Source organism: Eschrichtius robustus, chromosome 1 (assembly GCF_028021215.1).
Source record: "Eschrichtius robustus isolate mEscRob2 chromosome 1, mEscRob2.pri, whole genome shotgun sequence".
Lineage (NCBI taxonomy): Eukaryota > Metazoa > Chordata > Mammalia > Artiodactyla > Eschrichtiidae > Eschrichtius > Eschrichtius robustus.
The window spans coordinates 81,389,499-81,404,690 of record NC_090824.1 but is presented as its reverse complement, the minus strand read 5'-3'; the positions used below and the strand labels follow the sequence as shown (position 1 = coordinate 81,404,690).

Below are 15,192 nucleotides of genomic sequence, written 5' to 3'. Positions count from 1 at the left end.
TAGTTGGATAGAGAATACATTTTGAAGGTGGCACCGAAGGTGCTTTGGATGGAGTGCTTGTGGAGTGTGAGAGGGAGGCTGGAGTAAAGGGTGACTCCGAGATTTTTGGTCTACATCCTCTCCTTAGGTTGTCCTGGAAACTGAATGAGAGAATGATCTTTTCTGTCCTTAGGGTTTGATGCCTTAAATTCTTTTACCATTTTGCAGTCAGGGTTACCTTCCTAAGGGACAGTTTTGATTGTGACATTCTCCACATAGCACAGGGAGATCAGCTCAGTGCTTTGTGACCACCTAGAGGGGTGGGATAAGGGAGGGTGGGGAGGGAGGGGATATGGGGATATATGTATATGTATAGCTGATTCACTTTTTTATACAGCAGAAACTAACACAACATTGTAAAGCAATTATACTCCAGTAAAGATGTAAAACAAAAGAAAGAAAAAGAAAACAAAACATTTACATGATTAAAAAAAAAAAAACCTCTACCAGTGTCCTATTAGCTGTGGAACGGTCAGATGTGGCCCTCCATAATCTGACAGGCCTGTACCTGCGTCCTAACTCATTTCCAGCTGTTCCCTTTCATCAAACCCAACGCTAACCAGTGAATTGTCCACCAGTCCCCACGTGTACTTCATACTCCCACCTCCAGCGCTTTGCCTATATGGGTTCCTCTTTTTTTTTTTTTTAAATTATCCTTACACATCAACAGTCCTACTAGAATGTTACTGTCTATCTTTTTGATAAAGCAATTCCTTAACACCCTCCTTACCCTCCTGGTCTATTCCAATGCTGTTTGTCTTCACCTCTTTGAACAGGGATGTCATTTCTATTTGTAACATGGTTTTTTATACACAAGCCTTGTCTCCTGCCAGAATACAGAGAGGGAGACAATAGAGGATACGGTTAAATCCCTCGTCTTTGTTAAATCCCAGCTTTGCCCTTGGAACCTGTATGACTTTGAGCAAGTTACTTTGCTTCTTGCAGCCTCAGTTGGTGCTTCCGTAAAATGGAGGTAATTCCATGGTTACTTCGCAGCACTAATTAAGAGATAGAATGAGATGATTCCCATACAGCACTTAGTGTCGTTCTGTGCCTGCCACGTGGTTAGAGCTCATTTAATTCCAACTGTATCAATTCACCTTCATTAAGGAGCTGAGGAAGTATCTTTCTATCCTATTCTTCCTGGTGCTGTGTACCCTGGTTTTGTACACAGTAGGCAAATGAATATATTGTTAAAAGTACAGTGAAATGAGTCAGGTTTTGGAATTAACTCTGAGTTCATTTCCCACCACCATCACCACCACATCCAGCTGTGTGACTTGTGGCAAGATCCTTTCCTCTCTGAGTTTCAAACTACTCATGTTCCAAGTGGATGAAATGATTCCTACCTTGAAAAGTTAGGGGGATGAACTATGATGGATGTAAAGCACCTGAGGCACGGTGTGTGCCAATGATAGCTCTCACCAGGATGACGATTATCAAAGCTTCTGCAGAAAAAGCTCCTTTACCTTTCTGACACGGAAGCTTGATTATTCCTTAAAGCAGTGGTTCTCAAAATGTGGTTTCTGGACCAGCAGCATAATCAATGTCGTTTTCCCTGGAACTTATTAGAAATGCAAGTTCTCAGGTTCCACCCCGAGCCTAGTAAAGCAGACACTGTGGAGTGGGGTCCAGCAGCCTGTGTATTAACAAGCTGATGTGCACAAGCATCTGAGATCTTAGTGGAGGGAGGAGTTGGCACGTGTCGTTCCCTTCAATCCCAGTGGGGTAGTTAAGTCACTCTGCTTTTCTGTTGGCATCATAATTGAGGACATGAGGGCCAGGAGATGTTTCCAGCATTGCCAGAGAAGGATAACACAGGCTCCTTAGTGCCACTTTGGGGGTCAGCAACTCCTGACTCTTTACCTACGATTACTCATAGAGTTGACAGGAACAAAGAAGAATTGGAGGAAGATGTGACCCATGGTTAACAATGGGAAGTATAGTTTAGTGAGTAGTTCAGTTTGAGGCACAGGACTAGTCTGGGAGCATAAACCCACAACATAAGCCATCGTGAGCTATTAATTAACTTGTAATATTACAACTGTCAGTGAGCCTGACAAGATAATGAAAATTCTTTAGTGTGACTGATTTTAATGTACGCTGTTGACACATTCGTGTAAATACAGCAACTAAAGTTAGTTCAGATGGTTTCAAGAAATTCAGAAATATTGTGAAGAACACTTAATCCTTCCATAGTATTAAGGTCTAGAGAGCATTTAAATATCTCTATAGCTGTGGGAAAAAAAGCACAGCCACATTTATATATAGTTACTGGCTTTTTTTTTTAACATGATACCACATTTATCTTTTTCCTTTTCTTTAGGCTCCTTGTATGACATGAAAAATCATCTCTTTGACAGGGTGATTCTGTTAATCCAAATAGAGTTGAAATAGAATTACTTCAGGCCTTACCATCTAGACCTCTGCCTTCTCTCCGCCACCAGCTTTCCCCTTCATCACCCGTGGCCCTGATGAGGGGTGGACACAGGAGGGGAGCAGCCCCTCGAGCCAGCCCTTGGGCTTGCTGCTATGTAGCTCTAATACATGATGCATAAGAGGTGCCCTTGGCATACGGAAGGAAAATGTTAGAACTTCTGTTTATGATTCATTTTAATCTCAGGCTTTGAACTCTCTTTTTGTCCATATTTGGGGATGGTGGTCTATGCGCAAATATTTCTTCCTAAAAGGGGTGTGTGATCAAAAAAATGTGACTTGTCTCTGAGGGCAGGTTAACATGACAGGGAGAGAGTTGGGTAAAAGGTTGAAAATGTTGATGCCAAAACATTCTAGAATTTTCTGTAGATTTCAGTTTTCCATGTTACCTTTTCACCTATAACTGGATACATAATAGCCTTGTCTCCTATCGTGTGCTATTCAGTTCAGATCATGGAGTGCCCATCAGATAAGGGGAAAAGTAAGAAGCAGACACTGGCGGCTTTATGTTGGGCTGTCTCTTCCTCTTGGGCCTCTCCCGCTGCTTGGGCTGCCACTGCGTGAACAGCCAGAGTGGAGCTGCCTGGTGGGGCACAGAAAAGGCACCTAGATGGACACTTAACGAGAGGATCTATTCTCGCATCACTGGTTGCCCTTTTAAAGCCCTGGATTTCAGAGCCGTCTCTCGGTGGTGCAATGTGGGTAAATAGGACCCATTTAAGTGAGTGGGCAGGAGGCAAAAGTGCCTTGAAGAGAAAAGACCACAAGGCACAGACTGTGACCATATGCCTGCCCCCAAGCTGCCTTTTTATCGCTAGGCTGTAGTTACATCACATTTGTTTCTCTCTCTCACTCTGAACGCTTCTGAGAAGTTTCAAAGGAAGGTAAGCAGTACCTATCTAATTTACGTGCTTCTCTGGTAGAACGGCTCTGGGTTTCCGCTGATCCTGGGCAGGGGCCGTTTTCAAGAAGAGGCCCCACCCACGCTCTCCCAGGGATGTTGCATGGCCGTGGTCACCAGTCTCCCCCCCCCGCCTGTAGGCTGGCCACTCGCTTCTAGAATGAATTCCTTGGGAGCTTCGCGATGGGTCTTTTCTTTGTAGTCTGTCTTCCAAGACTTCTTGTGCTGCTTTGCCGTCAGAGAGGCCATGTCTGGCTGGTGCTGACACTTCTCGCCCTCCTTCCCCACAGGCTGCACAAGGGGGTGGCCACAGGACCCTGCTGTATGGCCACGCGATTCTCCTGCGGCACTCCTTCAGCAGAATGGTAAGCATCTCTGGATCCGCTTTCACCATTCAAGGAGGAGGGGAGAGATGAGGAGGGGAGAAAGGGCAGGAAACCAGCAAGTGTCTAGATCAGGTTAAGTAATCAGCGGGAATCATTTGAAATGGAAATAACTATAGCACATTACTGTCTTAGCGTTTCCTTCCTGGAACTTACCTCACTTAGCACTTACATATTTGTGTTTGTTTAATGCCTGACCACCTTCCTCCCCACTCCAGAGAAGGACCGTGTCTTTTTAAAAATTTATTTAACTAAACCTAACTCGACCGAGTGCAGTGGCTGGATATACTAAGATGCTCAGTAAATATCTGTTGAATGGATGATCAAATAAACCGTGGAATAACTGATGACTTGCGCATACGACGTATACGAGCTTACCAGCGTAGGAGAAAAAACAATCAAATGGATTTTTTGTGAAATTTCTCCCCTTTTACTAGCTAAAGGAAAATAGGATGGTATCTGGTGCCTTCAGTCCTGGAAGAATTCGAAGGTACTATTTATGTTAATCCAGAGGTGGGAGGCAGACAAGGAGCAAAGCAGTCACGGGAAGCAGGTCAGGCTTTGATCTATTCAGGGATCTAGAACCAGAATTAACCGAAATGGCGATTACTCACTATAACTTGAACATTTTTTCAAGTTTTAAATATAATTTGTAAAACACAGATACCGCAGTTCTTTTTGCAGGGAGTGTTAAGAGGAATATCATGATCTCAATCAAGTATAATATGTGCCAACTCTAATAACCTTTGCCCCCAGTTCCTACGTGTATCATTCTCCCTTGCTATCGGTATAAGGAAGATTTCTTTCTCTAGCCCTAATGGAAAACTGTTACATTCATTCAAGACTTTATTTTCACACATTTTACACCTGCAGCAGCTGCAAAGTTTGTCTCAAAGCTTGAACTATCAAATTGGCAGCGAGAGCAGCAGCTGCCTCTTAAATAATTTATTTATTGCAGCATTTTTTTTTTTTTTTCCTGAGCACTGGTAAGAAGTTGACCTTTTCAGCCTGAACATTCGTCTGTGATAATCCCTCGTGGCAAAGGACAAAGAACGAAAAATGACCAAATCGAAGGTTATCTGAGCAGGAGATGGGGACAGAGAGTGGGGAAACTTTTGCACCCTGGCACTCTCTAGAATTGAGAGGTGATCATTTATCTTTAAGAATCTGGTGCTTATCCATAGGGTAAATAAAACCCTAATACCTCTCTTTTTCTACCTAAATAGAATAAACAGAAGCTCAAATAGCACACTTCTGGCTTTGAAAACTCAGGCTAGCCGTTGTGCTAGAGAGAGGAAGGTTTACATTATTCATCCTTAGGTTGGTTGCCCCTCACTCCCAAGAAATCCCACTCACAGTTAACATGAATTCTATCCTGGCCAGTTCCTTTTAGGAGCAGCATTGAGCATGAAGCCTATGAAGATGACTGTATAATACAGTGATTCTCAATTTTCCTGTTGCAGTGAACTACAAGTATAACTCATCAAGTTTGTGCCGAGTGCATATCTGCCTCCCCGTCTAATTCTGAGACCACCCACTGTGCCTGTCAATAAAAGGAGGCAGGGAGCAGGCTGTGTACTTTTTTCCTTTATTAAGTTATTTTTTAAAATAATTTTTAACTTTTACATGCACATGTATTTTTATCATCAGAAAAAAAAAACCATAGGTATTATTTGAGAAGTTTTAAAGCTCATAGAAAATTTGAAAAAACAGTAAATAAATAGAAATGGGGGCGTCATTACGGTCGTTCCCACTGTCCAAAGACAACTTGTTATCAATTTGGTGCAATTCCCTTTAGCCCGGCTGCTAGGCATTTAAGTTTTGCATACGTGGCAACTATATAAGTACACTATTTTGTGTATATTCCATATTGTTACACACTCTTGAAAAATATGCTTCATGGTAACATAATATTCCATAAAATAAAGTACCAGAGTGTATCAACCTTTCCATTATTGTTGGCCATTTATGTTCTGTTTATATTGTTCCCAGTTTAAAAGTTTCTCAGAGTATCTTTGAACAAAAGCATATTTAATATTTCAAACTTTTTCTATTTCAAACTTGTTTCCAATGAGTCCTATGAGTTAAATCACTGGGTCATCAGATAAGAACATCTTTGAGGTTTTAAATATTTTGCAAAAATATATCCCAGAAGCACTGTAGCAATGAACAAGATAAACAGGCCCTTTTCATAGTAGCTCAATGTTGAAATTGACAACTGGAAGCCAACTAGGGTGAGATGCCAAGATTTGACAGAAGAGTATGACTTTACTAGCATCTGCTCTTGTTCCACAGTATCTAACATGTTTGACTACATCAAGATCCCAGACAGATAAACTTGCCTTTGATGTAGGTCTACGGGAACATGCCACAGGTAAGTCAACATGCCTAGGTCTGCTGCTCAGTGGGGTCTTGGGCTAAGGGCTTTTGAGAAGGGTACTGAATGCTACTCATTTGGGATTCCAAACCAAACTGGTCAATATCAACCTGGTCTGATAAAACTTTGGAGAATTTAAAAAAAAAAAAAAAAAGAATGTGTAATGAAAACATAGGAACTAAGAATGAGGGCAAATATAATGTTTTAACCACAGTCTGCCAGAGTCTCAAAGAAAAACAATTTTTAGGGTTAGGACCCGAAAGTAAGTAGAGAAGTTATTCCTGATAAAAACCAATGGTAATGAATTATCGCTAAAAAACAAAGATAGCATAATAAGGGTTTACATAATGAAGTATAGTGTTGAGATCAGAAGAGTAGTTCTGGGACTTCCCTGGCGGTCCAGTTGTTAAGACCTCGACTTCCAATGCAGGGGGTACAGTTCGATCCCTGGTTGGGGAGCTAAGGTCCCATATGCCTCGTGGCCAAAAAACCAAAACATAAAACAGAAGCAATATGGTAACAAATTCGATAAAGACTTTAGAAATTGGTCCACATTAAAAAAAAATCTTTGAAAAGAGTAGTCCCATCTTATTCTGCAGTGAACCAGCTGCTTTTAAAGCAGTGTTTCCCAAATGTTAGTCAATGACATCCACCATCACGGTGTTTGCCATTCCTGTGCATCACTTTTATTATTATTTAATTTATATTTTTCTTTACATTTACTTACTTTTGTACTTATAATTTTATAATAAGACAAAACTAAAATCATTGGTATAAGTAGAAAACTGGTATCGCTTGCCTTAAAAATAAATATAGTGAAAAGAAAACCATGTCACTAAATAATTGAAGAGGTGTTGGAAAATATTAGAAAAGTGTTCATGATATACAAGCTCCAAAGTGAAAACTTCCTGATAGAATCAGAAGGCTTAAAAGTAATAAAAGAAATTTCTCACTATATGATTCAATGTTGTTTAATTGCCCTCCACCACCAGTGCTATATATCATATACCGTCATATAGTCTGGGGAACACTAGCTGTTTTTTTTTCGTTCAGTCGAAAATAATGACAGTCAAGTGATGGATCCTAAGAAAGGTGGTGACCAGGAAGATGCAGGTTCTCCCTGGACACCAGAAATGAAGAACAGAGGATTAAGATAATTGTCAACAAATATTTCTAGTTATAGTATCAAAGAAGGGGCTGACTTGCTGTGGGTTATTCCAAAGACCAGTGGAGCAATGGATAGAAGTTGAAAAGAGGCCCATTTCTTCTCAATGAAGGAAACCATTTTGTAATATCTGCAAGTATCCAGCAGAGCAACAGCTGGCCTCGGGATGGAAGATGTTCCCTGTGGCTGGAAATATTCATGGGCAATCTATCTGCCAAGGGCATTACATACATAATTTCTGCTCTATTTAGAGGTTGGGCTTATGGACCAATCAGGATTCTTGGTTGCAAACAGCAGAAACTAATTCCATTAACTCAAGCAGAATGAGAGTTTACTGGAAGGATATTGTGTAGACCTGCTCTGAAGCTGAGCCCCAGGCTTAGAAAATGGACAGAAACAAAGGCAAGGGGAGAGCAAACAGCCTAGGTCACACTGCGGGAAGAGTCTCACTTAAAGTCTCAGTCTTTAATATCATGACATTTTCCCCCAAATAGGAGGGGAGTTCCATTGTTGGGTAGTCAAACAAGGACAAAATCCATGTGGTTTTGCTAAAACTACGTCAGTTCATAAGGGGATAATCCAGATTGTCTGATTTTACAGATATCTAGAAAAAAAAGTCTAGAGTTTAACCCATGTGCATTTGCAGTTTCTGCATCATGCACGGTCACATCCAAGAACGCCTGACGAGAGCCCCTCCCTCTCCTCCTTTTTGTACAGAGCAGAAGAGTGAGCCTGCCTCTTCAGGGTTTTTTTTTTCTTCCTGAAATCAGATTATATTTGAATTTGATCTGAGGTTGCTTTGTTTTCAGCTAAAGTGTTATTCTTAAAATATAATTTCCTCTAAGGTGTTGTCAACCTTTGCTGAAAATGACAAAATGAGTGAAGTGCCACACATTCTGAGTGTAAGTTGACCTCTAAATATAAACCAGCTGTCAGTCTTAGAGCACATAATTGGAAAAGTCATATACGGTCATTCTATTTATACCAGTAAAATAGCTTCAGACTTTTTGAGAATTGGGAGGAAATTTGAGAAATAACCACTTTCTCGTCATGTGTTCAGGAAACCTATTTTTTAAAAAATTATTAGAGCCTCCAATAAAAATAGAGGGAAATAGCAGCAGAGAATATTACTCTTTCTAGCACTTTTTTTCCCTAAATTCCTAAAAATCAGACTTGGTGTGAGTTCTGCTGACAGATTAGGGAAACACATGCACCAACCCAAGCTCAAGGTGGCTGATGAGAAGATGACTTTGGCGGAAGGACAGAGGGGAAAGTGTTGATCAGGTATTCATGAAAACCTAGAGCCTAAAATAATTTGTTTACCTCCCTCACCCCCAACCCATTTCATATTCTCCTTGAAGAAGGCCAGCTTGCTATTTGTTGGGGAGGAGGAGGGCACTTATGCAGCTCAGATACGGTTCAGTATAGCCTGGAGTGGGTCTTCTCTCTTCAGGAGGAGAGTCACTCAGGATCCAACAGAAAAGCATTGTTTTTTACCCAGGTCATTCTGTGAATGCACTTTTGGCTCAGAAACCTTTTCTGAGTTGAAAACAAGTAGTTGAGTTGAATCTCTAGGAGAATGTGAGTAGAAGTTTGGAAGCAGTTTCTTGAACATTTCTGGAAACTTTTCCCCCTGCACAGTGGATAATAAATGATTTGACTGACCTAACAGAACTGGTGACCATTTTACCCTTGATTTTGCTTATTGGGTTCTTTCTTTTCTCCTTTTAAAAGTTTTTTGTTGTTGTTTTGGTTTTAGACATAGCTTTAGAATTAGTTTAGAATTGGAAAAAAATGAGAAAAAAAAAATCCCCACTAAATGTACTATTAGGTATTTTAGGACCTTCACCTGGCCCGTACACATCCTACTGATTTGGGGATTGGCCCTGTCCCTGGGCTCCAGACCACTACCCTGTTCCCAGGAGAGGGCGAGAGAACAAGAATGGTCTTCTCCCGTGTGCCTCTTTAGGACCCCTTCATCCTGGTCCCCCTCAGTGGTCCAGAGCACATAATGGATATATACATGTCATTCCCCGCTTCAGATGTAGAGGCCAGCCTCTTCTGTTACGAAATTTTAAGTTTAATCAAAATGTAATCAAAATGATCATATTTATTTATCCAAAGTAAATCAGAGTAATACCCGTACATAGTTAGAAGATAGACATAGTACTCCCATGCTTATTGGAAATATCCATCTCCTGCCCCACCCCTCCCTGTTCTGGATTCCTACGTCTCTGGGGCGTCCACTTTCATCTCCTCTAGTATGCTCCCCACTTGTGTGTGAGTCATACAGTTTACTGCTATTTAGTTATTCTTTCCAATTAGGTATGATCTATTGATGTCCTAAATGAACAATAAAAATTTAGCTCTTAGTCCCCACTCTTCCCTGTCTTCTTTCCACCCTCCCAATATATTTGCATCCATTTTTTATATAACTACCAAAGTCAATATTAACTACTTACATTGGCATAACTGTAACTTTTATTTGCAAGTGAGACTCATGATATACTATGGTCAGTTCACTTTACTGTATTGCTTTTGAGTTTTCCAGTACTTAATAATTGCCTTGTTTGTTGCTTTACTTTCCGTGACCCGGTCATTCATTTCTAAACTGTCCCATAGAACAGAAACTCTCCCCGGATTACATTCAGTGCCAAGAGCTGTTCTGTCAGTTTCATCTTCTTAGAAACATCCACTGTCATCCGGGAAATTCCCGTTTTCTCTCTCCAAGATTCTGTATTTCCTGGATCTCATGTTTTTCTCCCTTATTGGTTTATCGCATCGTTTTGGGGGACTCCACTTCCAGTAGCTTTTACGGAAAAGATCCATGGGAGAAAAATTGTTGTCTGAAAGTTTCTTGATTCCAGCTTTACAAGTAATTCGTAAGAGTATTCTACATTGGAAATATTTTTTTCTCAGCATCCTGGAGGTTTTCTTCTAGCTTTTGGTCTGGCTGTGAGACGTTTACATTCTGATTCCTGATCTTTTGTGTGTGACCTGTTTATATTTTCTGAGAGCTACTTGGATCTTCTCTTTTGCCCTGATGTCTGCAGTTCCCCAGTGCTATGTCTTGTCCTGGATCCTTCTTGTTCTTAGTGTTACAGGAGTGGACCCTGGTGTGTGTGTCCATTCTCCACTGTGCTAGGGACTCTGCAGGCCTCTTCAATCTGAAAATGTTTTATCTTTCAGCCTTGGGAAAATTTTAATATTATCTCTTTGTTAATTTCCTCCCTTTGTTTTCTCTGTTCTTGCTTTCTGGAACTCCTCTAGACTGGTTTTCTAATTTTCTTTTCAGTCTTGTTTCTGATCTGTTTTTCTTCATTCTTCATTTTGGGAGAATTTTTCAACTTTATCCTATAACCTTCCTGTTTCTTTCTCTCTTTTTCAGGATCAAAGAATTTTCTTTCTCTTTGAAGGGATCCTTCATGGATACTCTCATAGCTGCTTCATGAATGTTACTTTTTCTTATCTCTCTGAGATGATTAATTCTAAGATTTGCGTAAAGTTATCTTTAGCTGTCTGTAATCTTCGTTTTTTTCCCTTTACCCACTTTTTGGTTTGTTCCCGTCATTCATGTTAGAGACTTTCCTCACATGTCAGGTCATCCTTGGTCCCCGCTGATGTTTAGATCAAGGTGTTAAAAAGCGACAGGAAGCCCTGACTGTGTGAGTGGCTTGCCATCTCTTAAGCCTCGCTTTGGGGTAATCTAGCAGGGACCTAGGCGTTGCACTGGAGATGCCCAAACAGGTATCTTTTATGTTGGGTAGTTTGGCTTCCCTAAAGAGTAATCTTCATTTGGGTGGGGGGAGGTTCAGTATCGCAGCTGGCATTCTGGAAGCTGAGGAATGGAGGTAAAGGAAGAGGAGCTGGGGTTTTACTAATCAGGGCAAAGAATTCTAATTAGTCTCCATTTTCAGCAATACTCTTTACTTCCGTGTCTGACAGTACCTGATCCATGGAAGTCATTCCATGGATTTAACTTCTATTCTTCTGTACAGTGGAGGGGGAAGAGTCACCTGGCACGCAGGATAAAGAAAGGGATGCAAAAGATTAAATGTTCGCTTAAAACCTTCAGCCAGTCCTCCTGTTTTCAACCCCATCTTCTATGGTTGCCTTCACAGGGAACTGTTACCTCCAATTCCAGAGAGTTTCTGGAGAATATGTAGCAGGAATGGCCTTATTTCTAGAGATCAACTTCTCATCCATTTTCTTACCCAAAGACTGGAGTTGTAGCTTTCTCTTGGCTAAAAGCATCTATCTACATTCCTTTTTCCAAAATGTCAGTTTTTCTTCTTTGCTATTAACTTCTCACCTGCTGTCTTAGTCCTCGTAGATTTAGGCCTTCTGAAAAACCTCTGATTTTTTTTTTTTTTTTTTAGTGGAATTACTGATGATTTAGTAGAATTTCATGGGGAAGGGGTGGGGCAAAGATAAAAAGTCTGTAAGTGGTCAGTAGACCAATGAAGTCATTTCTTAAAGATGTGTAGGTGCTTGTGAAAAAAAAGCATTTTTCCATATGTATTAAAAATACTCAAAGACTTCTATAGCTTCTGACCTCCAGTACTCTTTTGCAAATACTTTCTGTCTCTAGAGAAAATGAAAATGATAAACACACTCAAGAGCAGACATGGGGGTAACTGGAATGCTTATAGATAAATAGAAATTGGAGTGTGTGTGAGTGCGTGCATGCGTGTTTCAGGGATTCTCATCAGGAGGAAGGAGAATGAGGGACAGAATTAGGGACACTGGCTTCCAAGAAGCAGTCACTAACTCAAGGAGCCTTTGTGTAGGAGAAGCCTGCTGGTGGACCATACATCCCGCTTCCAAGCAGAGGTCTGAGGGAGAAAAGGTTCGAATTGGTGATGACCTCATCCTTGTCAGCCTATCCTCTGAAAGATACCTTGTAAGTACCTCCTAACACAAGCACCTTTCATTTCCGGAGTAGTTTCTTTTAGAAATAGATGGCCAGGGAGAAGAGAACCACATTAGATTGGGCAGGATAAGATACCTTTACACAGTATACTTGAGAGGTGATTAAATTCTCTCTCCTGCCAGATTATCATGGGGCCTGGAATGTAACAGTTATTTTTTTAGATTAAAGTACTGTTCCCAGCAAACTCTGCTTAAATGCCCCCAGGCTCTTCCTAAGAAAGCCAGCTATTAACACACTAGTTACCATTACTCTCAGTTTATCACATTGTTTAGCTCTTGTCCAATGAGGAACAAGCCAGAAAGTGTTGGATATAAAAACATAAACTTATGTTGGAGGGAGAAAGAGAATTGCACATGTTTCAGTGTGTGGGATGTCACAGTGGTTAGAAGAGGCAAGTGAGATTTTGCACCTGGGGATGGTACTAGGCAAGCATTGTTGAAGTCAAGCCCTTAGGGGGTGGAGGTGGGGCAATACCTTGCAGATCAGAGAAATGTCAGAGATAAGTTTTTAAGCTTCTCAGCGCCAATCCTGCCAGCAGATTTTACTTTGCCTAGACCAAAGGCTGGAGTAATTTTTCCCACTTGTGAGTTCCCTTCTCCTACCAAGAATAGACATTTTATAACTTCCTGTTGAATCAGGGATCCAGCTGAGGGGATGAAGTCAACTCTTGTCTGCCACCTCTGTAGCTGAATACTTCCTCTTCCCTGAATAAAGTGTCCCACTTTGAAGCTGCTTCTAGATTGGGTGGAACAATCTCCCACAGGCCCGATGACAGTAAGGCTGTTTAATTCAATCCTTGACATTCTAGGTGAGCTGCTTCTCTCAGGACTGGCCTGGTGATTTAAAGGGTGTCTCATTTCTGTTTCTGCTGCAGCATCTCTCAATATCAAATGGCAGCATACAAGTGGATGCCTCCTTTATGCAAACACTCTGGAATGTACATCCTACGTGCTCAGGAAGTAGCATCGAAGAAGGTGTGCTTCTTTGTGTGCATTCAGCCCTCAGCCTGCCTGTTTGTCTTGTGCTACGTATATTGGCATTTTCTGCGACTTCCCAGCTCCTGCCTGAATGTCTCGGTACACAGCGTGATTTTGGTTCACCTGAATTCCTTTCTCTGATGTTAGTGTGGATTATTTTCTGTCCTGATTTCTGATTACATGAGCACTCCTGACATGATTTTTCAATCCTTTCGAGTTCACTATTGTTTTGGCACTATGTGTATTCAGGACCTTGGAGACGTACCTTCCCTCTCCCGCTGACTTTTCATTTTTATTTATGGTTATAAGTATACAGACCTTAGCAGGTTCAGTTTTAGAAGACATTATTTGCCAAGAAGGTGACTTTTTAAAATATTTCTCCCCAGTGCATCTCTCCATACAGGTGGGAGAAGGACTTTATAATAAAAGGATATTTGGTCATTTGTTTTTACTTGTATTTATGGAAGGCCATTTAAAAACAACAAATGGTATTTTCTCCATATTTTCTTGTTCTCTTAGAAGTAAGATCATTAAAGTTTGTTCAACATATCCTATTTCTTGGAGCCAGGCAAAGTCAATACACCTTTCAAGTTGTATAATAAATACACTGGCCTTACCTTACTCATGGGTAATATCAAAGCTGAGCACAATAATCAAATGTCAATCAAATGTCAACTAAGGGTTATCACATCACATTCTAGCACTTTATAGCAAGATCAGGATTTTTAAAAATACTCATATCACAGGCTTTAACCCTGTTTTAAATCTTGAGCCTGGTAGTTTCAAACTTGGAATGCCTCTCTGTTTCATGATGTTGGAAAATAGAGGGAAAACTGAGAGTTGTCAAGGTGATACCCCAGTTTCAGGAGGCATGGTAGCTAAATTGAATAATCAGGAAACAACAAATTTGTAACTCTTTTGGCAACTGATGGAAGACCTTTAAAAAGCAGGATATATGAGGGGAGGGGCAAGATGGCGGAAGAGTAAGACGCGGAGATCACCTTCCTTCCCACAGATACAGTAGAAATACATCTACACGTGGAACTGCTCCTACAGAACACCCACTGAACGCTGGCAGAAGACGTCAGACCTCCCAAAAGGAGAGGGGATTCAGAGTGCCGCCTAAACGAACTCCAGAGACGGGCGCGAGCAGCGGTTATCAGCGCAGACCCCAGAGACGGGCAGGAGACGCTAAGGCTGCTGCTGCCGCCACCAAGAAGCCTGTGTGCGAGCACAGGTCACTCTCCACACCGCCCCTCCCGGGAGCCTGTGCAGCCCACCACTGCCAGGCTCCCGTGATCCGGGGACAACTTCCCCAGGAGAACGCACGGCACGCCTCAGGCTGGTGCAACGTCACACTGGCCTCTGCCGCCGCAAGCTCGCCCCGCCTTCTCCGTACCCCTCCCTCCCCCCGGCCTGAGTGAGCCAGAGCCCCCGAAGCAGCTGCTCCTTTAACCCCGTTCTGTCTGGGCGGGGAACAGACGCCCTCAGGCGACCTACATGCAGAGGCGGGTCCAAATCCAAAGCTGAACCCCGGGAGCTGTACGAACAAAGAAGAGAAAGGGAAATCTCTCCCAGCAGCCTCAGAAGCAGCGGATTAAAGCTTCACAAACAACTTGATGTGCCTGCATCTGTTGAATACCTGAATAGACAACGAATCATCTGAAATTCAAGAGGTGGACTTTGGGAGCAGGATTAATTAATTTTTCCCCTTTTCCTTTTTTTGTGAGTGTATATGTGTATGCTTCTGGGTGAGATTTTGTCTGTATAGCTTTGCTTTCACCATTAGTCCTAGGGTTAGGTCCGTCCGTGTTTTTTTTTTTTTTTTACTTAAAAAAATTTTTTTTCATAATAAATGTTTTCTTAATAATTTTTTCCTTATTTTCTATTTTTAGAAATTAAAAACATTTTTTAATAAATTTTTTCATATTTTTTATTTTAAAAAATTAAAAATATTTTTTTCTTAATAAATTTTTTTCTT

The 15,192-nt window shown here is 41.3% G+C and overlaps 1 protein-coding gene across 1 annotated transcript in view; it reads left to right on the top strand.

Moving 5' to 3' along the window:
* Window positions 1-15,192, top strand: part of RYR3 (ryanodine receptor 3) — a 378,467-nt gene that overhangs the window by 59,723 nt on the left and 303,552 nt on the right. Inside the window, exons 4-7 of the mRNA XM_068538049.1 lie at window positions 3,667-3,741; window positions 6,055-6,133; window positions 12,092-12,204; window positions 13,109-13,208. Of these exons, the coding sequence (XP_068394150.1) occupies window positions 3,667-3,741; window positions 6,055-6,133; window positions 12,092-12,204; window positions 13,109-13,208 (367 nt within the window). The remainder of the gene's footprint in view (window positions 1-3,666; window positions 3,742-6,054; window positions 6,134-12,091; window positions 12,205-13,108; window positions 13,209-15,192) is intronic.